The 27,936-nt window shown below is 42.3% G+C and overlaps 1 protein-coding gene across 3 annotated transcripts; it reads right to left on the reverse strand.

The window, feature by feature from the left end:
- Window positions 1-3,731: 3,731 nt before the first annotated feature.
- On the reverse strand, window positions 3,732-27,917 carry hsf4 (heat shock transcription factor 4). Of its 3 annotated transcripts, none has more exons than XM_085281449.1 (15): window positions 27,530-27,917; window positions 24,419-27,433; window positions 22,292-22,722; window positions 20,050-20,158; window positions 19,771-19,898; window positions 18,904-19,028; window positions 16,590-16,665; window positions 15,403-15,470; window positions 14,210-14,309; window positions 12,019-12,137; window positions 11,710-11,940; window positions 11,490-11,607; window positions 10,279-10,344; window positions 7,540-7,634; window positions 3,732-6,076 (listed from the first exon to the last, which is right to left on the reverse strand). In XM_085281449.1, the coding sequence occupies exons 3-14, from the start codon at window positions 22,415-22,417 to the stop codon at window positions 7,575-7,577; spliced, it is 1,326 nt and encodes a 441-aa protein (XP_085137575.1). In that variant the 5' UTR covers window positions 22,418-22,722; window positions 24,419-27,433; window positions 27,530-27,917; the 3' UTR covers window positions 3,732-6,076; window positions 7,540-7,574. The 3 variants fall into 3 exon arrangements, with proteins under 3 accessions (XP_085137575.1, XP_085137573.1, XP_085137574.1); XM_085281447.1 differs by lacking the exon at window positions 27,530-27,917 and having other exon boundaries at window positions 24,419-27,196; window positions 27,323-27,364; XM_085281448.1 differs by having other exon boundaries at window positions 27,323-27,917.
- Window positions 27,918-27,936: the final 19 nt, after the last annotated feature.

The raw sequence follows: 27,936 nt of genomic DNA on the forward strand, positions 1-27,936 counted from the left end.
TGGAGCCCAAAATGACGGCCCCGTTTGTCTTTGAGTTTTGCTGCACCAGAATCTGAAAAGGTTATCAAATTAAAACTAATAATAAAAAAAGTAAATAAACAAATCTGGGAATCTGATTACTTTAGATTAGGGTGACCATATTTTGATTTCCAAAAGAGACGACACTTGGCTCAGTCATGAAGAACTTGCTTAAAGAAACAAAAAATTTTGACTAGAGACCGGCCCCCCAGGTATTAAAGCCATAAAGCCTTTGAATGAAAACAGACGCTGTTGTGACAGTGATGTACAGTCTTGTTGGTATATGTATGATTTCTATACATTGAACGTCAGATGAAAATTTTGGTTGTAAGATTCAGATAATTATTTATTCAAAGTGAGACATTTTAAATGAGAATAAAAAAGAAAAGTATTTCTTTGTGCCCCCTCTCCCTGTTAATGCCCTACCTGCCCCCCTGCCATAACTTTGCTAGACCCGCCCCTGCACAGTTACCAGCTGTCAGCTGCTTAGAAAAGGATCCTGGTGTTATTTGTCTCTCAGAAACAGTTCATAACTTCAACTCATCCATGTCACCTAAAAGGTAAACCTGTTTCTCCATCACCTGTTCAGCTCTGATGATTCAGTAAGGACATCTCCTGGTTTCATCTTCATGTTTCCCTCTCACCACATAAACAAACCGACATCATGACCAGCAGCTTTACAGCTGTGGCTCCAGCAAACATCAGCTGATACTAGAAATTAATATTAAATAAATTCTAACAAAAGCTGATCAAGCTTAAACTGCTGCTGTTGTTTAGCGCGACATCCGCTGGTTTCCTCTTTCTGGCGCAAAGTGAGCGATAAACAAAGAAGAGAGAAAAGCCGATCAGCTGATCATTGATCAGTTTCATGATTGAAGGAGCAACAGGAGAGGGAGGGGGGAGGATGAGAGAAGAAGAGGCAGCTGACAGCATAACGACAGAAAAACTCCAGCTTTGTGTCTTTTTTTAATTCTAGCTGAAGTCCGGGACAAACTGTTCCTTTTCAGCTTTTTTTTTCTTTTTACCGGAAGGTTGGCAACTCTAATAACCTTATGAATAAAATAAAGTTCACTATCAGTAACATCATAGCACCACCCAGCTGTATAGAAACTCCGTCATGCTAGCTAGCACGCAGTACGAGTTATTGTAACTGACTGTAAAAAGTCAGCACAACGAAAATAAACTCCACCTAAACTTGGTTTATATCTGATCCAGATAGACTGCAGGCAGAGGTGGGTAGTAACGAGTTACATTTACTCCGTTACATTTACTTGAGTAAGTTTTTGAAAAAAATGTACTTTTAAAGTACCTTTTTTGCACAATACTTTTTACTTTTACTTAAATACATTTGTGAAGAAGAAATGGTACTTTTACTCCGCTACATTTGCAAAATTCGACTCGTTACTTTTTGAAAAAGTAATTCGTTTAACACATTAGATAACATGCCGCCAGTGGAGTTTCCGGTAACTTTTTTACCAATCAGATGTGGCCATGCAGTCACATGACCAGTTTGAAACTGTGGCGGGCAGAGCGGCCCAAGCGTTTCAAAGTAGCGACACACGTAAAGAAGAAACATGAAAACATGGCAGAGCCAGTCATCTACGCTAGAGCTGAAGAGGATGAACAGCCTTGGCCTCACATACAAAGGATGTTTCGCTTAAAAGCAGCACAAAAGAACAGCTCTGTCTTCAGCGTCGGTGTCTTCAGTGAGAACAAAACAACAACTTTTCAGCGTGAAACAACTCAGCTCGTGTAACCTGAGTAAGTTTTCTCTAAATATCTTTTAGCTGTGGTTAGCTGGATGTCAGTCTTATGTTACAGTAGCTGCGAGTCATGTTTCGGCGCTACGTTGTAGTGAGATAAGTTTGTGGGTGTTTTGTGCAGCTTCGGCTGTCCTTTTAACTGCTAGCTGGTTAGCTAGCGTGAGCTATAAGCTAACAGCTAGCCTGGTTTGGCCGATCCCCAAAATAGTTGCGCGACTGAAAAATCGGCTCAAAATGGGCCAAAAATCACACAGTGTATGGGCAGCTTTTGGAGGCTAGCTCCAAGCAAACATCTGCAGCTTGGCAGTGTATACAGCACTATAATGACCAGACCTAATTCTTTTGAAAACCTTACATCTTTCCACAGGTCTCCACTTCATCAGACATCACATAGACACAGAGCTGGATGAGGCCAGCACAAACAGCGGCCTAACCGACGAAGATGATGGATCCATGGGGTCAGGAAAGCCAGAAGCAGGGGAGCTGGAGAGGTACCTTTCATGTCCATTCACTGGAGGTGTGGCTCTATTGCATGGTTTTCCTCACATCAAGAAGCTGTCCATCAAAATCAATACAGCTCTTCCTGCATCTGGAGCTTGTGAAGGAATCTTAGTCATGCAGGACTCGTGTTCACTGCTGAACAGTCACAGCTTCACAGAAAGAACCTTGAGAGCAAACTGCTGCTGAAGCTGAACCATCACCTCACTGAGTGAAGAAATGGCACATTTTTGCTAAACATGCAGAAACAGATGCACACCCATACAACTTATGGTAAACTGAGCTGCCTTGTGTGAACATATGTTGAAGATGCCTCGTTCTGTTTTCTCTGAGGCTGCTGTGCCATTTGGAGCAAACATGAATATAAAGTTCACAGCATATCTAGTCACTGGAAATTGTTTGCACTGTTTATATATTTATATTATTTACTGCAGGTATTGGTGAAAAAAGCTTTATGTTGTGAAAATCTGAAACCTGGAAATTAGAATTGTTGTGCCTTATTTTGTTGTTTTTACATATATTCCTGTTGAAAATACTAAAATTTGTATATTTATTTATTTTTGTTTGTCTGATAACATTTATTTATAAAATAAATCGGACATTTCAAACAGTTACTCGCTACTTGAGTAGTCTTTTTGCCAAGTACTATTTTACTCTTACTTGAGTAACTTTTTTGACGACTACTTTTCACTTTTACTTGAGTAATAATAGTTTAAGGTAATGCTACTCTTGAGTACAATTTCTGGATACTCGACCCACCTCTGACTGGTAGTAACAGGTAAATGAACTTTTTTTTTTTAAATTATTTGAATATATATGAGTGCTTGTGTATGAATACACAAACAATACACACATGCTTTCAATTGTGTAATTTAAGTGATCTAGTAGCTCTGTTTTGGAAGTTCAGTTAATGCTAGAAAAGTGATTTGGAGTTTGTACGTGTTTTGTCTCTAGGGGCCACCGTAAATATTTATATATAAACATATAGAAATAAAACCACTTTTTTTTTTACATTAGTAGTTCCTTTTGTGCATAATTTTATATTATTGTTAATAAATTAATTAAAGCAACAAAACAACCTGAAGAGCCGGTTCAGAGCCGAAAGAGCCGGCTCTCTAAAAAGAGCCGGAAATCCCATCACTAGTCTGTGAGCGCAGAACGTGCTCACAAAGCAGCAGATTGGGGATGACGTCACACACATGGGTCCTCTGTCAGAATATAGGAAAACCCGGACATTTTTATCAATCTCGAAAATCCCCCACGGACAGAACGTGAAAAGAGGACATGTCCGGGAAAAAGAGGACGGTTGGTCACCCTGCTTTAGATAAACTATTACTAAGCTAGCTAACAAGCTAACTTAGCATGCTCCTGTTAGCTGTTTACATAAAACAGAATAAATACAGTTTAACACATTCTGATGAATCCTTCAAATAAATAATTTGTTTGTTATGAATTTTTATTTGGAGTTTCCATTTAAATATTTCACACACAGGTGGAATACATGTTCAGTTTCTTTGACTCCCTGTAACGATACACTTTATTCTTTAAAAATAAAAATCCATTTAAAACAATTCACATTTTCAGCGGCCCACTTTCAAAAGCATCTAAGCACTGAGATCATGTCTTTGTCTTCACTGACAGCCGGTGTCGACAGGATTTTCTGCTTTAATATACGTGATGTGTGTTTCTATGCACATTTCTTAGAGTCCATTTAGCGTGCAGAGGTGCTTTTGGATGCCAGGCTTTGTTACAGCAGAGATCTTTTCACTCGTTGAACATCAATACTTATTTATCTGTCTGCAATCCCGACAGGCATAATGTCATCTGAACACACAGTTTGATCATTTCCAGTGCAAATGATTAAAAGTGGAAAACGGAATAAATTAAGAACACAACAGCAGCTGAATGCATGTATTCATCACTCCTTGGAAAAAAGTAATTACACTCATATTTATTATGAGGAACACAAATAAATGCTATGTCTAAAATGTACTGTGTACTCTCAAATATCATACAACTGTCATTTTTAGTGCAATTTCATTTGTTTACACCACAACTTGCTTTCCGTCCCTTTTCCAAAAGCTGCATGGAGAATGAAATTATCAAATGTTAGCCTGCAAGTGTATAAGTGTGTGTGTGTATGTAAAAAAACATATATACATACATATATATGTATATATATATATACATATGGGGGAAAAACCATGATAGTCAGCTTCACATCGTGGGCAAAAGCTGCAGATTTTCTGCACAAGTCGTGATTTTGGTTGAGCGCCGAGGTACTGAGGCGCGGCTACACGATGCAGCACGATGTTGGTCGTGGCCTTGCTGCAGGCAGCGCTGCAGCTGACCTCCTCACTAATGCTACTAAAATTTGAAGCTTTTGTCAGACTCTGTATGAATAGCGGGGCTTTTAGGCTCACAAGCTAACATTATCCTTCTGCAGTGCATCTTTCTATGGTGCTTTCCAGTCCACCACTTACAGCTGCTGCTCTCTACATTCCTATGGTCATTGCAGTTTCTCACAGTTCTGTACAGTATTGCACAATTCAAGTTCATCTACTGCCTCCAAACAGTGGTGAGGACTAATATTCGATGTCCAACGTCATAATCTGTCATAAACTGTCGTTATCCAGAGTAAATAAGACGCATTCCTTCAAGCAGGTAAAAGATTCAATTATCAAGTAATCACCCCACCGTACATTCAGTGAAACAAAGTCAAAGTAAACACCGGCTCCTGGACAGCTGACGAATTCTTCGTCTCCTTGTGGTTTTGGCGTAGCCCCCTGTCCTGACTTTGGTTTTTATGCATGTGTAGCACTGAGCACAGATACAAGTGCAGCAACACTGTGTGACCACTCGTCTCCAAGATGAAAGATTACGGTTTAAAAATGCTGTCATTCATTTACTGAGCAACCCAGTGCTGGCTATTTACAAACAGGAAATCAATGACCCACTGTTGTAACTAGAGATAAATGACTAGATATACCGATTGTGCAAATATGCCGTAGTGTCCAGTGTAGATTTTGTCAAATGAGAATCTGTCTATTAAAACTTAACACTTAAATCAGACAGAAGAGAAATAACCTAATCCCAGGCTTCACGTTGGGACTGTGCAAAGATGGGTGTTACCTTCTACTGCGATAGATTTCAGAGAGCCTTCTTTATGGATTTTAACACAGCCTGATAGAAACGCGAACACGCTTATCTCTCTGAAGGATATGATTTTTTTCAAATGCCTAAAGTATACCTCAAAATCTACACTCCTACACAGACTGAGAAAATCACATAAAATCTGCCAAAGTTTGTTCTTTGATACAAATACATCATATTCTTAATAAGGATAAACTAATAAAAAATATTCATCTGTCGTGAAATCTTTATAGGAAGAAAAAGTCACCTCTCCAAGCAGGAACTCCCTCTCACACAAAGACTAAAGTGCAGGAGCCAAGAATGCACCGTCTGCATCCATCCGGCTTAATATCAGAGTCTAGATGTAAGGCTGTCGTAATGCTCTTCTGTGATTGGTTAACTGTGAAAATCATAGTCACTAACATCTTTTTTCGCCATGTGGGTATCGTTCACGCCCACAGATCAGACAGCTGATAGATCCGATGAAGTCAAAAAACCAGGAAGTAAAAGCTTTGATCAAAACGACTGCAGAGACCTTTTTCTGTTGTAGGCATGTGGATGTATAAAGAATAAAATCAAAGTCACTTGTAGGAAATAGCCTGGCAGGGCCTGGGGCTCAAACTGGTGCCCACTGGAGTACAAAGCGTAACGGCAGCGTCTGTGACCTGCAGACACAAACAGGAGAAAGGAGCGTCAGAAACTGAGCACACAGTTTTCAGTCATCGGTGTGGCATCACGTTCATTTTCTTATTAAAAATAATGCAGATGAGGTTACAAACCTTTACATTACAAAAAACGTCTAGTTTTATAGAAAAGCAGCCTGAACGCTGAAAGCTCTGCCTCCCGTTCTCCTTTAAACGAACCAGAAGCGGTCTGCGAGCGAGGAGCTCTGTGCTGATGTGGTGCTGCGAAGTCTTTGACATAAGGGCCAATCTGATTATTCAAGGATTTTAAATTCAGTTCCAGATTTAACAGGAAGTCAATATGGGAGAAATATGCTCTCTGTTTCTGGCTGGGTATCATCTGAGCAGCAATGAAAATGTATGCTGATGATACTGCCTGAGGGAAGCATGTATAATGTAAACAGGGCCGGCTGCGGCGCAGAGCCCACTGGAACCCCATAATTAACCTTAATTTGTGAAGAAGACTCCCCATTTATATTAAAAATTGGAGCATATTAAAGAGATTTGGTTCATCCGCTGCACGCAGTACATTTAAAGCCTACAGCATGCTAATCTCTGTAATAAAATATAAAGGTTTGAGGTGTCAACCTGAGGTCTAGCAGGCTCTAAGAGTATCAGCTGTAACCTTCACTAAAGCTGTTTCTGTGCTGCGATCAGCTACTCTTTCAGGAGTTTGGACATGTGGGTCAAGTGATGTCTTTATAATAATGGCTTCATTCATGCAAGCATTAAAGCCACTCAGTTTATTTAAAAGTGACAACAACTATTTATACTTTCAAGAGGTCACCATAGCAGGTACCTCCACAGATCTGATGCAGCAGATTCTTAAACTTCCTCCCTGACACATCCCAAAGCAACGTGAGTCTCCTCCTGAGCCCAAACCAAGGATTCAGCCGCCCCCTCAGTCCCAGGTTGCTTAACTAACGATCTACGAGGTCGATACACAGAAGCTAAAATGTTCTCGTCATCCAAAGACTTCTGAACCTCTGAAGTCTGATTCTGACCACACGGTGGCAAACCTGAACAGGAATCAGAGAGCAGGTCTGCTGTGTGCGAGCAGCGAGGAGCTGTGTCACGATTTTTATATCTGTTAATACATTACAATGTTTATTTTCAGTGTAATACCAGGGGGATCTATGAACGAACAATGAGAAGCTGTGTCTCATTGTGTACGGGCAAAAAGTCTATTTAAATCACAAAAAGTTACCAAAACACTTTCCAGCAGCTAAACGAATACGATTCAGTCAGATGCAGCATGCGTGTGGTTTGTGGCTGATGTGAGAAATACGCTGATTAAATCATTTCTTCGTGACGTGACAACACTGTAAAAAACAGTCCTGCATTCGTGCACAAAGAAATGGATTTGTTTGACAGTTCGATTAGTCTGATGATCCTCTGACAATATGAAGCTGCATTGACATTAGTCTTAAACAAGAGACTTTTACCTTTCACCTCAGAAAGGACTGTTCACGGCACAAATTCACTGTTCTTCACAGCCAGCGGCTGGAAAAGCCTCGACTTCCTGGTTCTGGAACATGTACTGTGAAAATAAACATGCACACGTTAAAATAAATCCCAACAGAAACGTTTCATATTATATCAAACAATTTGTTTACACAACAAATATGTGAGGACTGCACTGTACAAAACTCAGTATGAGCTAATAAATCATTCACTCATTCATGTTGTTATGAAATATCCATGCTAATAAACACCAAGGCTGTAAATGCTGGGAACAGAAAAGATTATGAACAAACGTGGCACTAAAGGGAGCTTTGAACATTTAATAAAAGGTTGTAATTTTAGTGGCTTTAAAACATCCAAAATACACCAAATCACACTTTATGTGTTCTTCATACAAAACTCTGAATTTTATGTATTTATAATTACTGAATAATCTCAGCTCAATTTTATTTACAACAACCAACTCGATGCACTTTATACTGTAAGGTAAAGACTCTACAATCACACAGAGAAAATGTCAACAATCAAGTGTTCTCATCTAAATTGAAGAGGAACAGAAGCAGGATGAAGAATGAATTAAGACTCAGACCACAAGTTAAAGTAACAGTTGTATTAAACAGAACTAGCAGGGCTCCACAGCTGGTCTTTGTGTCTTCAGTCAACATGAGTGGGCTGTGGGGGGGTATCTGAAGCCACCCGTGTTGCACATGTGAAATATAGGATGGCAGATATAACAATGTGGTGACACAGGATCAGAAAACACTGTAATTATAAGACAGTTTAACAGAGTGCAGTGCTGGGGTTTTGTGTTTTTGTAGGATAGCAGGAACATTCAGGGTCAACAATTAGGAAAAGGCAGTTAGCAGTGGTTGATCTGAAAAAACACTTCAGATCAACATGTCTGTGAAGGTTCTCAGTCATCCAGGTCATCGTAGTCAAGGAGCTTGCAAACAAAAGCGTCTGGACTTCTTTAAGTTGCTTGAAGACGTTTCACCTCTCATTCGAGAAGCTTCTTCTGGCCAATGTTCACATTTTGGACAGAGAGGACAGATGGTTTGAAAGAGGAGTGAAAGAAGCCATCTATGTCCACTGTGAGCGACCATCTTTGAACAGAGGCGGGGTTTACGACACCAACTCTCTGCCATCTATAATCCAGTTTTGAGATCCTTCCCAGACGCCTTAACGCCCACTCACATCCTGGGCCATCTGACCTCAGGAAATCACATGATAAGGTGGGGCCAGGTTTCACAATGAACACACCTGAAACTCTGGCTGATTGGGACCCACACCCAGTTTCACACCTTGGCTCAGGCGATTAGAGGATCATCAGGGGGTCCTTTTGTCCCTCTGTGGGGGGTCACTCCCACTAGGTTTATATCTGGGACTCTCCACCATTTGACCTTAGAACTGAAGAAGCTTCTCGGATGAAGGTGAAACGTCTTCAAGCAACTTAAAGAAGTCCAGACGCTTTTCTTTGCAAGCTCCTTTGACTTCAGATCAACATTTCATGGCACTAGGTTACCATGTGACCATTCTTCAAGGCAATTTTTAAAAATGCAGATCTCTCAAAGTGGGTTTTTAAAAAGCCAGATGTTGGTGACGATGTATCGAGAAAGAGGGCTGCACCTCTGAGGCACGAAAGTGGGGGAAAATCTGACTGAAGAAACTCCAACAATAGTGACCGAGGAGAAAGCCAGAAAAGGCACAGCCTTCCAAAGTGTTCCCAAAACCTTCACTGCTTGAGCTGGCAGCAGACATTTAGCCAGAGTTGGGTTGGTCTGCAGTGCATGGACAAATTATGTTTATTTACTTCAAAAGAAGTTTCAACTCCAGCAGACACACGAGCAGGTTTCCCCTGCTGCTGTAGATCATTCCAAAGTATCATGGTGACTGATTGATGAGAACCCCAAGGCTTGAGAGGAGAGAAACTTTGTGCTACAGGGTCTGAACATACTCATTTTTACCCCCACACAAGAGTGCTGGCACCACAGGAAAGGCTGAGATGCTTTACAAAATAAGAGACTGGGGAGCTCCGGTGTCAGAGTCAGTTCATCATCACTGACTGGAGGCTGAGCAGGAACCAGTGTTTTTAAAATGTTCACAGGAACCAATCAGCAGGTGACACATCAATAGGCCAGCCCATGGGATCAACCAATCAGGAGGAGATCTGCAGAAGACTCTCAAAGATCCTCAAAGGTGGAGAGGTCTCATACAAAACATCACTAAACTCCGGTGAATATGAGGCTGTAAGAAGAATATTTTGTCCTCCTGCAGCTGCTGGTAGTGAGAGCTTCCCACAAGGTGAACGGTATAAAAACATCTGGAGTTTGTATCAGAGTCACATTCTGCTTCCTTAAGTGTCTCTGTCACAGAGCAGTATGGAGCTGCTGTAGTAAAGCTCCACCTGCTGGGGCTTTTTCACACTGCACTGATGTGACTGATCCTGTTACAGCATTCACTTTGTAGCTGATCAGTGTTTTCACACTGATGCACATCATCGTAGTGAAACTGAAGCACTTGTGTTGCTGTGCGGAAAAATGTCTAAGAATCAGATGAACATTGAATTTAATGTTACTGAAACTGGAAATAAAATAGAAGATGAAAGTCTCTCCATCATCGCCATGTGCTTGCTCGTAGGGGATTGTTGGGTATTTTCAATATTATTGAGCTGGTTTACCTCCCAGTGACTAAAGCTTTGAGAGTCACATGACTAAACTTACTGGTTTGAGGTTGGGCTCCATCTCTGTGAAGTTCCACTCAGTCAGAGGCAGACTTAGACTGAAAGGCTAGAAGAAACAGGGGGGAAGCAGCATAATGATATGAATACAATAATACACTCCGCTGGCTGCTGTCTATAATCATTAGGGATGGGTACCGGTATCATGGCACCGGTTCTGACATAAACGGTAGTAACCAGACCGAAAAGCAGAGCACATTTCGGTGCTTTATTTCTTCTTCTTTTTTTACTGAGATGTCAGACACTTTGGATTCTAGCCAATCATTTTACGTTTCCGAGGATAGTAGGCGGGGCCAGGTACGTACGTTCTGTTAGAGCAGAGCTACAGATTAAAAATGTCCAAGGTGAAGTGGTCAAAGTCTGGCTGTACTTCACAGCAAAAGATGCAAACTCAGCAGCAACAAGTGCTTTAAGCTGATACTGTGATACTGTCAAAGGAGGTAACACCTCGAATCTGATGAAACACCTGGCGACGCATAGCGTTTTTTTAAAGCCGAGAAATGCGCCGTATTTGATAGCTTGCTGCGAGACCTCACACCGAGCACATCTACTGCGGGTGTGGTGCCTGTTATCGGACCCGGAGTTAGCAACATCCCCCAAAAACCTGAAGAGGAGAGCCCTGGCCCCTAGCCCTGCCAGTGTAGCAGGAATGATGAGGATGATGATGCAGCAGCAGCCGTTCTTCTCTGCGTGAGGAGCTTAATGTTGTTCGTGTGTAATTTACGTTGAGTACGCTAACCACGTTATTACATTAATGCATGTAAGGTGAACTAGCAAACACCATCATAGCTACATGCAGCTGTCCTCTTGTTTGATGGCAGATGCTCCCTTCACCCTGGCCAAAAAGGCTAAAATGACCAAAGAAAAAGTGGAAAACAGCTAAACTTTGGACAAAGTTTGTTTTTTCCATTGTTTAAGCACTGCTTCCAGCCAAGAGTGATGCCATAAATCCCCCATAGCTGCAGAAAAGGCTAACATTGTTATCTTTTTACAAAAAACAGCTGAACATGAGAGGTTTTTGGACAAAGTTGGTGTTCTTGATTCTTTAAGCACCGGTTCGAGCACCGTTTAAGCACCGGCACCGTTTCAAAAGTACCGGTTTGGTACTGGTATCAGATAAAACCTAAACGATACCCATCCCTAATAATCATCAAACTGACATCGGTCAGCCTGATGTCGCAAATATCTACTGACATCCATGACAGCACTGGTCCCAGCTTCCACAGCGTTTTGCTGATGGCTCCTAAGAAGCAGATGCTGCAGCTCCTCCAGACTCATGTCCACATTCTCCACTGTGTCTGCAACCTCAGCTCTGCACACACACATGGAGGATGTGTTATACAATTCATACACCTCACAGTACTTTTCTGTTGCATTACATTTTTCATGACTTCGTCCACCTGTGAGCACCTACCTCTCCAGAGCAGGTCTCTTGCTCCTCCTCTCCAGCATGGAGCCTACAGAGCCCCTCCCCTCCAGAACAGATTGGACCATTGCAACAGGAAGGACAGGTGGTTCAGAGGAGCACACCTCACACGGGGAGGTCAACGCTACAGCCTCTCCTCCCGGTACACTGCTTCCTTTTCCTCCCCCTCGTACCCCTGGACTCACAGGCTCCTCTTTGATCAGCATCATGCACTTCTCCCTACAAGCAGAGTCACACGTTGTGTGTTAAAAGTAGCTTTTAATAGTGAGCCAAGAAAGTCACACATGGATCTCCTACCTAGTCTCATCAGGCTGCATCTGCAGAGCCATGCTCGCCTGAGACATATCAGTAACATCGGATATAATCGGTCCTCCTGCAAGTCCGCTAGCAGAGCAGGAAGCAGTATCACTGGATGGCTGAGGGCAAAGAGGAGAGGACTGTGATGCATGTTTGCTCTAATAAATTTAGCACCAATGAAGTTGAAGATTTTCAGGATGCTTGTATTTAGTTAAAAAAACAAAACAACACACAACCTAGAATCTGTTCAAACATATCTGGTTGTGAGCCCACATAAATGCTTTTGGTTCCTGAAAACAGTTGAAGTCAGAATTTCGTTGGACTCGTTTAGACCTTTTTTCAACTTCAACACTTCTGTGATTGTTGCCTTTGCAGCAGAGCCTGTATGTAACAGTCCTTTACAGACTCATGTGTTTGACCTCGGACTGCAGTGAAGCACATCGGTGGCCCCCTAAATCTGTCACTGCACATTGCTTCCCCCTAGTGGTGACGTACAGTAACAGCTGGATTGATGGCGCTGGAGTGTTAGGATATGTATTCAAACAGATGAGGACAAAATGATTAACCCCTCCTATTAAAGGTTAAAAAGTGCATCAGTTATAAAATGGAAAAAAATAATTGTTGATGTTCATAAAATAGGAGATGGATCCAAAGTTATCAATCCAAGTATCATGAACTGGAGTGAGAAGTTTCATCAAAGAAAGCTGGACAGTAAAGAGCCAGTCTGTCAGAGGTAGGAAGCAAAAGATTTCAAAGAAGGAAACTAGTGAGAGATGTGTTTACAGCAGAAGAACGACCGAGACACTGGTGAATGACTTGGCCGAGTTGGGAACTGAAGTCTCAAAGAAGATAATCACGAGAAGCCTGCACAGGAACAAAACTCCACTTCTTCAGAAGAGACGTCTTCAAGCCAGAAGACTTTGGTCAGATAAGACAAAACTAGAGCTCTTTGGCTAGAAACACTACTTATATCTGAAGAGGCCTCTCCTGTTTGAAGAGCCACCTCCACAGGACAAGACTCAGTGGTCCATCTGCATCTAAAGGTCAAAGGTCACTCTTTTGAGGACGCCAGTGTTCACATCTTAGACAGAGAGGACAGATGGTTTGAAAGAGGAGTGAAAGAAGCATCTATGTCCACTGTGAGCGACCATCTTTGAACAGAGGCGGGGTTTACGACACCAACTCTCTGCCATCTATAATCCAGTTTTGAGATCCTTCCCAGACGCCTTAACGCCCACTCACATCCTGGGCCATCTGACCTCAGGAAATCACATGATAAGGTGGGGCCAGGTTTCACAATGAACACACCTGAAACTCTGGCTGATTGGGACCCACGCCTGTTTTCACACCTTGGCTCGTGGGATTAGGTAGAGGATCAATAGGGAGTCCATGACCCTCTTGGGGGAACACTCCCACAGGGCTTAAATCTGGGACTCTCCACCATGAGAGGTGAAACATCTTCAAGCATCTCCAGATGCTTTTCTTCCCAAGCTCCTTAGACAACCCCAAGGACACCATTCCCACAGTGAGACACAACTGTGGGGAGTTGGGAAAGATAACAGAAGATTTTGAAAGAAAACCTCAAGCACTCCACAGTGAAGAACTACCTGCAGAAGGCCAAAGTGAATGTTATTGAATGGCTTGCACAATGCACTGATTTAAATCCCACTGAAGTTCTTCAGACTGAGGTAAATGCAAGAAGAGACCATCAAACATGGAGAAGCCTGAGAGCTTAGCCAAAGAAGAATGGGCTGTGATATTTCAGGCGATGTAGGTGCGAGTTGCCAAAACCTACAACAAAAGAATAGAATCTATTATCCAGCAAAAATGATATGATTCATTATTAGTATCAGAGGTGCTAATGATTCTGTCCTCATCTGTATAATAAATTATGATTTAACACAGTAGCTGTCATGGTTCTACATTTAGATTCATCAGTATTGGGAAGTGTGTATGTACTCGATCAGTTGGTTTTAAAGGTCATTTTAGAATCGCACATAGCCGAGCACTTAGGAAGGCCAGCTGTTTACCTCACAGCTGATTTGACTGCATGTTGCTACCAGCGCTGTTTGTGCTGAATGTGGAAGGTCAGCAGCAGCACAGCAGATTATTAATTATAGTTCCCAGTAAAATGTGTCCACACGGTACTTTCAACAAACTGAAAACCAGACTTGAGGTGTGTCGTTCTCACCGACTGGATGTAGAAGGGCTCGTGGATGGCTTCCATCTGGTGACTATGGCTGAACTTGGAGGCAGGAGGGCTGGGAGAGCCATCGTCCAACATCAGAGGCCTGGAGGAAGCGTTATTGTTTCACTAAGTTATAAAACAGTAGTAATATCAGCTACGCACAATGATCATCAATGTACTAATTAACAAATGGTTAATTGGTGTGACTGGAGCAGACGTCTGTTTGTCTGTGGTGTTTACACTGAAACCTGCTGAATGCTACAGTTCTTTTCGATCCGTCTTTGTTACACGGCTTCATGTAATTAACAATGCTGTGTCACAAGATTCAGTCTTTCAAGAGCTCATGTGCTCCTTCGGTTTTGTATTTATTAACCAACAAGTCCATGCAGCAAACACATGGTTGTGTGTGTGTGCTTTATATCCACGGATAATAATCTCAACACTGAAGGGCAAAGTCAGCTGGCAGCAGCCAGTGGTGTGCTAGACCCCACCTCCACTGTTTTAAATCATTAAACTGGACCTCTGTGATGTGTATGTGGAATGTTTTTAATGGATTAACCAACAAACTGTATGCTTGTCTGTGGTGATACAGACCATCCAAGGAATCTGTGCTTCAGTTTACATGCTAACACTGTAACTATGATGGCAAACATGCTAGACTTGTGCACATGTTAAGACCCATGCAGAAATGAGCTCGAAGCTTTTTTAAAAGGTTAATTTTGGAGCAAGGAAACTTGCAGTGAGAGTAGATGAACTAGGACACAAAACCCAGATTGTGGAAGTGTATGAAAAAAAAGACACACATTTCTGCAAAGCATACATCTGAACTCTTCCCGACCCAGAAATACACATTTCTTTGGCACTTTTGTGTTGCGGCGTGCCGTTGCTTTCTCACGTCGGCCTCGTTCACTCTCAGTAACAAAGCTGAACCAGCATTTTACACACACAGCCTGTCGTGCAGGGTCGCGCACCCTGCTCTGCCTTCACTGTGTGTGTGTGTTTGTGTCTGACTGACTGATTCAGCACTTGTCTCCATTCACATCGCTTGTTGAGTTCGATTATTCAGTTTGTCAGCTGAGCCAGCCCTTCCCTCTGCCCCACTGTGGCCCTGTTTGTCTCACTTTTGTTGATTGCTCTACTGTGCGCCCGTGTGTGTTTGTGCACGGCTCTGTGTGTGTAGGTGTGTGTCTACTCACAGCTTTCTCTTTAGGCCCACAGTGCTGGGTGTGTTGGACTGCATCTGGCTGAACAGAAACTGAATCAGCTGGCAAAGACAGAACGAGCATGTGTGAATCAGCAGCTCACACAGGAAAACATCACCAACTCTCATTTTTACCTTCAGATATAAACAGAACAGGAAACTGAGAGACACGAGCCCTAACCTCCCCGCTCACATGTTCAGACGATGAACCTTTGTGTTTCTCAGGTCTGATGGTCTGAACATTTTCACTTTATAAACTGATTCATCTTTTTGTGAATCAGACATGCAGCAAAAGTGCTGATGCTTCAAGTAACAATCCAGTAAGCTAGCTGACGGTGTTAAAACAGCACTCTATCAAAGCAAAGGAAACAATGCTTTATGACGCCAGAACATTTACCTTCAACTCTAAAACAAAAAGTTCAAAAGAAATACTGTAAAACACTGTGATACAAGTGCCGTCGGTCCTGCATTCAAACGTCTCACAAATTTATACATAAATCACCTTAGCTGTGAAAAGAACTTCATTTACTTTCCACCACAGCGACGAACCCACAGAGAACAAACATCCACTGTGTAGTTTGAATAACGTCTGGAAGGAAAATTATACTCCTGCTGCCGACCTCTGGCAGGTTTCATCAGTTACAAAGATGCTGGAAGCTCAGCGATAACAGAAAGAAACGGTAACATCACCGAAATATAGCTTTGAAGTATTTGTTCAGTGTTTATTCCTTTAGAGTGGAAGATACATGTGAAATACAGAAGCGTGAATGGTAAATGGTAAATGGCCTGTATTTATATAGCGCTTTACTCGTCCCTAAGGACCCCAAAGCACTTTACACATCCAGTCATCCACACATCCACACACTGGTGATGGAGCTACATTGTAGCCACAGCCACCCTGGGGCGCACTGACAGAGGTGAGGCTGCCTGACACTGGCGCCACCGGGCCCTCTGACCACCACCAGTAGACAACGGGTGAAGTGTCTTGCCCAAGGACACAACGACCGAGACTGTCCAAGCCGGGGCTCGAACCGGCAACCTTCCGATTACAAGGCGAACTCCCAACTCTTGAGCCACGATCGCCCCGTGAGTCAAACGTGAAGGCAAAAACTTTCATTACTTACTTTTGTATCTGTGTTTTACATAAACATATAAATGCATCATGAGTACCCATAGACTGACCTTGTTCATGACTTTCTGTTGCTGCGTGTGGTTCTGTCTCAGTGACACCACCTCCCGCCACAGCACCTCATTCTGCCTGCAAACGGAGGGGAAACACTGCAGAGATCAGAAAGGCGGAACGAGCAGAACGAATGCGAAACATTACAAGTACGACCTGAACGTTTTGTTATAGCCACCTGTTTATAGACTAATTACGTTTTTAATAAGCAGAGTTAAAAACTGGGTTTCGATGTGATGCAAAGAAAAGAGCACAGTCGATTCTTCCATGTAGGTTTTTTTCACTACTTTAGGTTCATTCAGGTTAATCTCACGAGCACGCGTGCTTCAGGCACAAGCAGTGTTTCATTTAACCTGTCAGGCATCAGTGCACAGCAGAAATCTTTCAGCCAAACATGCTCAACAAGTTTAATCATGTGCAATCTCCATAATGTATTTATGACTCTATTAGCTGTCTTTTCCTCCATTTGCCTAAAAACAATCCACCCTGAGGAAATGAAGATTCTGTCTTTGTTTTGTTGATGTGCAAAAGAAGAAAAGTTTAAATAGTTGTGTTGGTTAAATCCCAAATTTCCCTCAATGTGGAAATGTGTGCAGGGTAGCTAAAGGAAGCAATGGCGTCACGTCGACATAAACACACAGCGATGATGTTCATCATCCACCTGCTGACACACTGACTTTCTGTGATGGATGTCCACACCATTGCTCACATACATATGCACGCACCTGTGTTCACGTGTGCTCACCTTTCTGAGAAGATTACCAGTGGTTACCGATGTGTGTGTGTGTGTGTGTTAGTCAGGTGAGCAGGTGAACATTCTCTTCTCTCATTAACAAACAATACGGAGCACAAAGCAGCCACACAACAGGCACAGCAGCTCTGTTCAGTAACAATAGTGTGTAGAAAAAAAGTGAGGTCATCTACTTAGCAAGAGAAACAAAGCACAGGTTAGCTGCTGCTCTGACACAATCCCTGTCTTCAACATGGGCCAGCAATGTGTGAGTGTGTGGGTCAGATGACCACGAGCGGACATCGCTGTAGCATGGCTGTATTTATTTTACCAAAAACAAGTTCAGAGGACAAATAAAAAAAATGTTTTTAACTAGAAAAATGTGAAATATTTTTTCAAGGAGACAGAAGAGTCAGGAAGGGCATCGTTTCTCTGCCAGTGTAAAACTGAACAAGGACACTTTATGCAGCCCAACAAGCGTCAGTCATGTTTCTGGGCTCCACACACACATCATACTTTTCAGCTCCCTCAGAGGTTAAAATGTTAAAATAAATAAAAACAGGATCACAACGATCCAAAAGGGCTAACTGTTTTTATTTAGGTGTCTACGCTTTAATAATTGTTAGTTAATATGAAAGACTGTGCTTATATTCTTCCAGAGAACAGCACAACACTCTTCCACAATCACAGTAATTCACATTCAAATTTCAGTCAAATATAAACTATTAAACGTTTCTGTGCTTACACGTGTTTATGACTGTAATAATCTACAAATGTAGTTTTTGCACCTACAGTAAAATAAACAAAGTGATTTTGCAGAACGTCTGATGCTCCAGTTCACACTGGACTGAAACGTGTGTCTGAAACTTCAGGCTTTGAGTCAAAGGGAACTTTTTTCAGCACGTTTGTGCGAATCGTCTGAAGTTGAGTGTTTTTATTTTCTGCTGCACTAAAATCCCTTTTACCTAAAAATCTGTTGAACTTTTGAAACAGTGTCGCCTCTGTGACAATGACAAATCAAAATCAAGAAGGGGCGGGACTTGTGATATCAGTTCGCACAGACCCACACAGACACACACAGACACACAGACACACACAGACCCACACAGACCCACACAGACACACACAGACACACAGACCCACACAGACCCACACAGACACACACAGACCCACACAGACACACACAGACACACACACACACACACACACAGACACACACAGACACACACACACACACAGACCCACACAGACACACACAGACCCACACAGACACACACAGACACACACAGACACACAGACACACACAGACACACACAGACACACAGACACACACAGACCCACACAGACACACACAGACACACACAGACACACACAGACACACAAACCCACACAGACACACAGACACACACAGACCCACACAGACCCACAGACACACACAGACACACACAGACACACAGACCCACACAGACACACACAGACACACAGACACACACAGACCCACACAGACACACACAGACACACACAGACACACACAGACACACACAGACACACACAGACACACACAGACACACACGTCCTGTACTCACTGCTTCATGTCCTGCATCTGACACTCCATGTTGTCCTGTTGTGTCCTGAGAAGCTGGACTTCGTACAGCAGCTTACTGAGGTCCTCCTGACGAACTTTAGTCTCTTCACTCTTCACTATGGACACCTGAAAACATGATGCATTCTGGGTAACTCATTTCCAAACTAACATTGATGTTGTGTGTTCAGGTAAAAACACCTCAAATGATGAATAACTCCAGCAATTATCAAGCATCAATATCGGGTCCATTTTTCTCACTTTCCCACAAATGCAAAGGAAAAATCACATTTCTCATTTTTGAATGATTTGAATTATATGTTAAGATAAATCATAAGAACTTTGGCATAGAATTAATTTATGACAACAGAAATACTACAGTTCTACGGGCGTTTTACACGAATGGTAGTTCATGTCCACAAACTACACCAATGCTGTGTTTTCATGTCACGTTTTAAAATCTCCTTTATGTGAAAATTTGAACAGTGTTCAGTGAAAAAAGCTGCGCCTGAACTCTTGAAGTATGATGTTGTCACTGGATGTCCAGAGCTGAGGGAGATGGTTTGTTACAGACTGATATAAAAAGAAAACAATGATTTCTGTTTCTCAGATGTCTTTTTGTAAGAGAGAAATAAAATTTTTTGTGCAAAACCCCTCTCTAAACGTGCAGCTTCACCTAACTGGACCAATAGCAAGGTCTTGGACTTTGGTCAAAGCACCACACTGTTATTGGCTTGGATAGAAGCGTCGTCTAAGGAGCTTGAAAAGAAAAGCATCTGGACTGGATCTTAATAATTTTTATGAAGGAAAACAAACAATTTAGCATAATGAAGAACTCCTTCAGAGACATTGCTCCTATCTGCATCCATACCTTTCTTTTGATGTGTTCCAGCATGTGCTCATGTCCCTGGAGGAAGTACAGATGTTGGAACTCTGTATCGTCTCTCTCAGGTTTCACCAAACCACTCTGCTCGATGTTTACCACCTTACGAAAACCATCTATAAGCAAAAAGTAGGACTGATAAATAAATGGAGAATGAAGAGGAGAGGAGAGGAGAGGAGAGGAGAGGAGAGGAGAGGAGAGGAGAGGAGAGGAGAGGAGAGGAGAGGAGAGGAGAGGAGAGGAGAGGAGAGGAGAGGAGAAACTCACACATGTTGAGTTGCCGGACGAAGCTTGCCATGTTGTTGTGTTTAAAATATTTGGGCAAAACCTCCTTAGCAAAGCGACCCTGGTCAAACACATGGAAACTAGTCCCAGTCTGAAACAGAGAAAACACAGAAATGCAGAATCAGTTTTCAGGATCTCTGTGCATAGCTAATCCAGCACTGAGAGAAATACATCATTCATGTGCGTACTAATCTGTACTGAATCGTTTTTGTGTTGCAAACATTAGCGTACGGCAGCTCAGTGTGACAGGAAACACCGCTGTGATGTACTTTTCCTCAGATCAACCAAAAACATGAAGAAACTGAAGATCAGGTTAACTTTTAGCCTTTTTAAATGTGTTTACACATTGAGTGCGGTTACCATCGTGCTGCGTTTGATTCCATCTCTGGATTTCACAGACATCCAGGTAAGCTCTTACAAGTAGCTGAGTTAACTTTAAATAATAATACGTTATGAGTTATTAAATAATACTAACAATAGGGAGTCATCTGGAAAACTGGCCGATGCCGGGGTTCGTCTACAGATGACTGATCCCAATAATAACACATTTTAATCAGAACTAGCAGTGAGTAACGCCAGTAACGCAGCGCAGCACAAACTCGGTGTAAACATGAAAGTAAATGTTTGTCTATTTGGGAATTTGGTGTTTTGGTCAAGCAGAGAGTCTGTCAGTGATAAAATGCAACATCACTGTTTGAAACCAGGTGAAATCAACGTTATATGGATGCTGCATGTATTGGGGAACATTAAATGAATAACAACAGAACTTTTACCCAGTTTTTGCCCATTTTTGTCCTTTTTTTTCTTACCAGCAGGTATAAATTTGTACATTTTACCGAAATTCCGAAATTTTTGCGTTTCCGTGTGGACGAGGAATACGGAGTTGGTCACGCAGCGTCAAAGGTATGTGCCTTTTTCACGTCACACTGTGGCCACGTTATTGTTTACAGGAGATGAATCGCAGAATGGCAGATAGAGACAAAATACTGTTAATCTGACTGTCTGCAGGTTTACACGCAGTTACTGTCCCTCCATTTACAAAGGCAGAGGCGTCACCGTGTGATTATTTTACGTGTACTTGTTTTTTTCCTGTGTAATAATGTTCAACATTGCTGTCAATACATTTTTCAAAAATGCCTCTCTGTGCAAAATGGGTGTAAAAACATAAATAGCTGTGGGATCCTGTTTGTCCGTGATTTGAACCGAGGGAACAAACTGTGGCAGGATCAGCCTGATGTTATTTGTATCCTGCTGTAACTTTACTGTATACAGAGCAAACATCTCCAACATGTCAGGAGCAGTTAGTCATTACAACAAGTGTTTGTGAACTAAAAATCAAGGATGTGGGATCCTGTTTGTCCGTGATTTGAACAGCCCAGCGCTGCTCCCGACACAGGGAAAACCAACCCTGCAGGGAGACCTACCTCAGCACCTGTGCAGGTGAAGCCAAAGGGCAGATTTGCTTCACCATATTTTCTAGTCTTTGGCTCAGAATGAAGTTGGTTTGGAAACATATTCAGCGATGCTTCATCTCCTGCTTTGCGTTTGTGTGGGCGCCCCGTGCTAGCAGTGTCCAAGCGTCCCCCCCTTTCATACCGCGCCCCCCCCCCCCCCTTGCAATGGCTCAGCGCCCCACACTTTGGGAAGGTCTGCTGTAACTAAACGTTACACGCTTTGAAGGGGGTAACGCTTTTGTTAGCGGCTTTTGTTTGCATTTGTTAAAATAACTCAAACATGGATGAGCAGTGAGCTTTACATGCACAGCGGTGTTCTCGAGGACACATGGCAGAGCCTCTGTGCTGGATTTGTGATCATACTCGATGCCTTCACACTACACAAATAGATTTTTGTTACTATTTCAGATTAACAGAAATATTTACTTTACGATACTGTTCAAAGCTTTAGTCCACTGATGGAGTTACTTGTTACATAGGATCAATATCAGAAATGCAACTACTTAACAAGCTAAACAACCCAATAACAAAGCCTTGATACTGAAACCACTAAGTCACCACCAAATAAAGATCTTGCAACCGTACAATAAAGACATGTAGGATTTTTTGTACTGTTAAAGCTGCAACATCAGCTTCAACAGTTTCCCCAGAGCTTTAACAAGCTGGTCAGTCTCTCATAGACAACCTATGCCATATTCACTTCTTATATATACTGTACTAAAAATTAATATTAAGTAGTAACCATTAATATTAATGTAGATGTGACTCACGGCACTCCAGCAGATAAGGTGGTTGGTGTCTGGGTCCTCAACCAGGGTCCACAGCTTAGTTAGAAAGGCTGGAACATTACTAGTGTAGCTGCCATCCACACCAACCGCACCTGGAGACTCCTGCATAATGGCACCTGTCCGCTTCCAAGGCCTCTCACGAGGGAACAGAGTGTGCGAATGTATGAGGGTGAGTGTGTGTTTGTCTATATATGTGCACGCTCCCAGACTAGTCCATGTTTGAGAAACTCCTCTTCTGATGATCCCTTACTGATAATCCCAAGTTTGTCTCAGTGTCTTCGAGTCCATCTCAGTCAGCCGTGCGTCTCGCCGCGTGCTTCGTTTGTTTAATGAGTGTTTTTAAAATCTTCCTTCAGCCTGTTTTTCTCTTCCACTCTCCTCTCACTGTCCTCAGTACCACATCATCCATCCAGCTGAAAGCCATCACAGAAGGTCCATGTCAGCACACACACATGCACAATCCCGCCCCCCACCCCGGCCTCCCGCCCAGTCAAACAATACAGCATCCACACAAAAGCTTCAATAACACAGTGCTGTCCTACTATCAAAAGGCTACTGGTAAAAGTGAACAGCGTGCAGTGTGCCTTTATGTCAGCCAGAAAAGACAGAATTGATTCATTTGTGAGCATATCTTAAATATCTTTGTGTCATTATTAAGTACACATGTAACTCTTGTACAGTAAAACCACAGCAACAGACCAACTTTTTAATCATCTGAGTGAATCACAAACGAATGATGACTCGTGTCAGATATCTATCACTGCGGGTTTCATCTCAAGAGATTAAGTCCTTCTGTCGTTAAGTTCCAAAATCAGGCCACATTTTTAAAAGTACACATAAAATTATTAGCAGTTCACCAGCAGATTCCCGTTTGACTAATGAGGAAGCACGCTCCGGCTCCCCGGAGGAGCCAATCATTCACCTCTAAACTATAATGTTGACCAAGCAGTAATGTCCAGGGCAGAAATATGAAGCCTACACAAAAGTGTCAGAAACTGCTGACACAAGTGTAGTCAACAGCTTTCTGCTAAACTTAGAAGTTGTTATGTGTGTGTGGGTTGCACACATACAGTTTATGGATGCAGCTTTCTACCCAGACTGCTAGCCTCAGTGGATAGCTTAGCACTCCATCCTCCTGTCCACATATAAATGGTAGTTTTATCTTCGTTTTGTATCTGAGTTTGTAGAATAAAGAACAGACTCATTAACTGATCAGTCACAGGTCAAAGGTCTTGACTATATTTGGTAACTGTTATCTCCAAAACCTCCAAAAAACAAAAAGTGCAAACTAATAGAAGACATCTTAGTGACCATGTCTGTCTTTCATGTTGAGGATGTAAAGGATAAATTTGTTAATGCTCAAAGACTATTAGCTATTGTTTATTTCAACTTCACACCAACAACCTCGCAAAAAACCCACACGTAGCATTTTGTGAAACTGAAGGATAATGAAGGGTAGCCTGTAATCTTCTGGTGGTTAGTAAGAACCAGAGAGACCATTTGACATCTTTTGTGCAGCAGCACAGAAAGCACGAAGGCTTCTGGTCTAACAAACCCTCCACTGACACTGAGGAAGTTTCTGCCCCTCCTCAAAAAGCACCGATGACAGGTTGGGGATGACGATGGTTCCCTAAAGAATACAAAGATGACCCTCATCACCTCACATATGCTTTCATACATTTTCCAATGCTGTAAATATACGTTATTGTAAAAACGATAACTGCTGCCCTCACTTTTCTCTCAGCTGTTTAGCACAGCAGTAACATTTTCTCAAATGTTTTATTCAAGAAAATTATTTCTGTTTCTTTCATATTTAGCTTGGCTATCGAGTACGCCATTAACTCAGTGTCTTTAGTAGTGCGGTGAAAAATGCTGAGGGGAGCAATATTAGCCATCCTCCGGACCTCGTGAATAACAGCCTGCATGACAAATATGACACTATGTTGTTACCACATCAAAGAAACAGCAGCATCCTTCTATAATACATTATTTCAGACTATGTAAATATTCAGGCTACATTTATTGTACCTGTTTGTCTTATTGGTGACTTTAAAGCAATGACAGGTTAATAGTCTGTCTAAATAAATAAATAAACAAAATTGAATCTACCTGCACACAGAGCATCTTCAAAACTGGCTTGATCCTTCCCATCCACAGCTATGTCTATTTCCTGCTGACAATGCTCGGAGAAACACAGTTATCTTTAAGCTGTGTATACAACCACAATTCCAAAGACGTTAGTAGCTGCACCTGGTGTCAGTTTGTCCTGGCTGACCGACGTCTGTTATGGCCTCAAAATACTAATTACAGGCCAATTAATTTTTTTTTTTAACTTTAAATTGGTCAGTCTTTTAAAACTACTTCTCCCTGAAATATTCATATAAAGTTTTAATTATATTTTCGTTGTTTTAACCCTTTAAATCACAAAAAAACTAAAAAAAAAACTAAAAAACTAAATATTTTCCCAAAAAAACATTTGAAGTAATATTTGATTGTTATTATAATTAGGCCTTTAGATGGACTAAAGATTGGCACAAACAGTCATTTCGATCGCCTTTTATTTTTTTTTTCAGGACCAGAAAATGGTCTCCAGGCGGCAAATGCTCCTCCTCTAGGCCGAAATAAGTGCATGTTGCCGGGGTAAGTCGCGACGATCACCGGGGCACGATCACCGGGGACTGCTTTTTCCAGCCCACACGTCCGATACCACGTGACAACAAATACGTCATTTCCTGTTGACTAAAAAAAAAATGCACCCTCTCATGGTCCTAGGGACCAAAAAATGGTCCGCACGATCAGCGGGCGAACCCGCTGCTTCACGCCGGAAAAGAGGCGTCATTTTCGGCAGGTCTGTCCAAGCAGCCCGCTGTTTTCCAGCAGAGGTCAAATGTGAAGCAAGGGCACCACCCGGTGGACAAATAAAAAAATTACAACTCCAAGGCCTGTAGTCCAAAACAAAACCCAAGCTGGAAACCTGACGACCCCTTTGACCGTATTTTTTCTGGCGTGAAAAATAGCGTTTATAATGGGTTTCAATGGGACAATTTTTGTCCAAAGGCATAAAGGTGGATGCATTGCTGTAGCTTAGCCATTTTAGGCTAATTTAATGAATTTACACCACAATTAAACAAAAAAAGTAAAAAAAAAATTCTTTGACAAATTTGGCTTTAATCCACTCAACACAGTGAAAATGGTTTAAAACTAAAAATTCAAAAGACAATAAATGTCCTTAAGAGCCTCCAAGGGTTTTAAAGGAGGTTAGTTAATGAGCAGATCTCCTTGCTTTGCATTCAAATGCTATGTTGGTGGTGTCCGTCCATCCATCCATCCATCCATCCATCCATCCATCGATCTTCTTCCACTTATCCGCGTTGGGTCGTGGGGGCAGCAGCATAAACAGAGAAGCCCAGACCTCCCTTTCCTCAGCCACCCCTCTCCAGCTTATCCGGGGGAACACCAAGGCGTTCCCAGGCCAGCCGAGAGATATAATCTCTCCAGCGTGTCCTGGGTCTGCCCCGGGGCCTCCTCCCGGTGGGACATGCCTGGAACACCTCACCCAGGAGGCGCCCAGGGGGCATCCTTGTCAGATGCCCGAACCACCTCAGCTGGCTCCTTTCGATGTGGAGGAGCAGCTCTATCCTGAGTCCCCATCTCTAAGGCAGAGGCCAGAAACCCTTCAGAGGAAGCTCATTTCTGCCGCTTGTATCCGCAATCTCGTTCTTTCAGTCACCATCCACAGCTCAAACTGTAGGTGAGGGTGGGGACGCAGATTAACTGGTAAATTGAGAACTTTGCTTTTACACTGAGCTCTCTCTTCACCACAGTGGACCAGCACAGTGTCCACGTCACCAATCAGTCTGTCAGCGTCCCGCTCCCTTCTCCCGCACTCAACAAAACCCTGAGATACTTAAACTCCTCCACTCCGGGTAGGAACCCATTCCTAACCCAGAGTGGGCACTCCACTCCTTTCCAGCTGAGGACCATGGCCTCGGATTTGGAGGTGCTGATTCTCCTTATCGTCTACATATTTTGTAAATCTGGTTTTCATATCAGCCGGTACACAGCGAATCCTTGCAGGATGGTAACACATGTTTACCAAGCGTGATACCCCAAACTCACACACATTCCATCATCCCTGCAGGATTAGAGCTCTGCTGCCCGTATTATCACTAGGACTCCCCCTACACACCACATCACCCCTATCCTGAAGCAGCTTCACTGGCTAGCGGTTAAACTTTGCATTAATTTTAAAATACTCCTTTATAGTCTATTATAAGGCTATTCATACCATACCTCTCTGATTTGGTACAGATCTCCATCCCATCCCGGTGCCTCAGATCCTCCTTTTCTCTTTTTCTTTCTGTTCCTTCCTTTCGTCTTCCTTTCACCATGGGAGGCAGGGCTTTTAGTCGCTCTGCCCCTCGACTTTGGAATTCCCTATGCCCCGACCTCAGAAACATCAGTTCATTCCCTCTTTTTAAGTCCACCTTCAAAGCCCACCTGTTCAAGATAGCCTTCTCTATATAACTTCTCCATGCTCGTAAACATTTTTTTTATTATTGTGTTTATTTCCTGTTTTTATGGCTGTATTGTTTGTTCTGTACAGTGTCCTTGGGTGTTTTGAAAGACGCTTTTAAATAAAATGTATTATTATTATTATTTATTATTATTAAGATGTCGTTAGTTTTGCAGGTCACAAAGCATCAAACATGCAGCTAATCCTTGGCTAAACGAGACACTGTATAAAAAGCATACCCTGCACCTCGCGCTAATTCATCAGGTAGAGGATTGCAACAAGCATGGTGTTTGCAGGTGGGTCAGTTCCAGCATAGTGACGGTGCGCAGTGAAAGCTGGTCTTCAGAAAACAACGAGCCGTCGTTTCCTCTCTTGATGAACAGACGAGAGGAAACGAGTGCGTCAGTGTTTTTTTAATCAGTTGTTTACACTGAAATGTTTGAGCAGGAGACAGCACACACACACACACACACACACACACACACACACACACACACCTTGTCCAGTTCATCCAGGTTCCAGGTAGCAATCTATAAACGACGTGGTTTACCGGGAACTTTGCTCTTTTTGTTCTCTGTCAACTTCTCCAAATCTCTTTCATGGGCGATCTAACAGGAAAAAAGCTTTGATGAGCTGTTTCGATGACTGCACCGTGTGTCATGCTGACATGGATGTTTTTAAACACATGGATAAAACTGACTCACACTTAATACTGCAGGTGCTGTATTGTTGATCCTGTGTTGCATCATACTACGTCCAGTAAAATAACAGAATTTTGGGGCTTTTTCTTGCTTTTGGGGGAAATGTTTGAAAATATATGGAGAGCTAGCACTCAGTGCTTGTGTCATTTGTGCCTGATTCAAATGTGCCTCAATGTGGTCACATGTGGTCACCTCAACATTTCAATTTCAAGTGACATAATTTTAATTTTTAATACGAACATTTTCCTGGTTTGAATGAGAATATTTGATTTTTAATATAGTGGTTATACATGATTATTGATCATGTTCATCTAAGGAAGAGGTTTCACCTGTCAGCTCCTTCACTTCTACAGGAGTATATCATCAAACATATGACAGCTTTGCTATTGTCTCTGCATTAAAACATAAAA

The sequence above is a fragment of the Mchenga conophoros genome, linkage group LG7, assembly GCF_057382185.1.
Source record: "Mchenga conophoros isolate Kocher_MC1m ecotype Shallow Benthic linkage group LG7, M_conophoros_male_GT1.1, whole genome shotgun sequence".
Taxonomy (NCBI): Eukaryota; Metazoa; Chordata; class Actinopteri; order Cichliformes; family Cichlidae; genus Mchenga; species Mchenga conophoros.

Bases quoted from the DNA above. Each gene is read 5' to 3' on its own strand.
- hsf4 (XM_085281449.1), bottom strand. From the start codon at position 22,417: ATGCAGGAGTCTCCAGGTGCGGTTGGTGTGGATGGCAGCTACACTAGT. The intron at 14,310-15,402 runs GTGAGTAGACAC...CGCTTCCTCCAG, and splicing joins GTGGGCCTAAAGAGAAAGCT to GCCTCTGATGTTGGACGATG. The intron at 12,138-14,209 runs GTGAGAACGACA...CTTTGCCCTCAG, and splicing joins AGCCCTTCTACATCCAGTCG to CCATCCAGTGATACTGCTTC.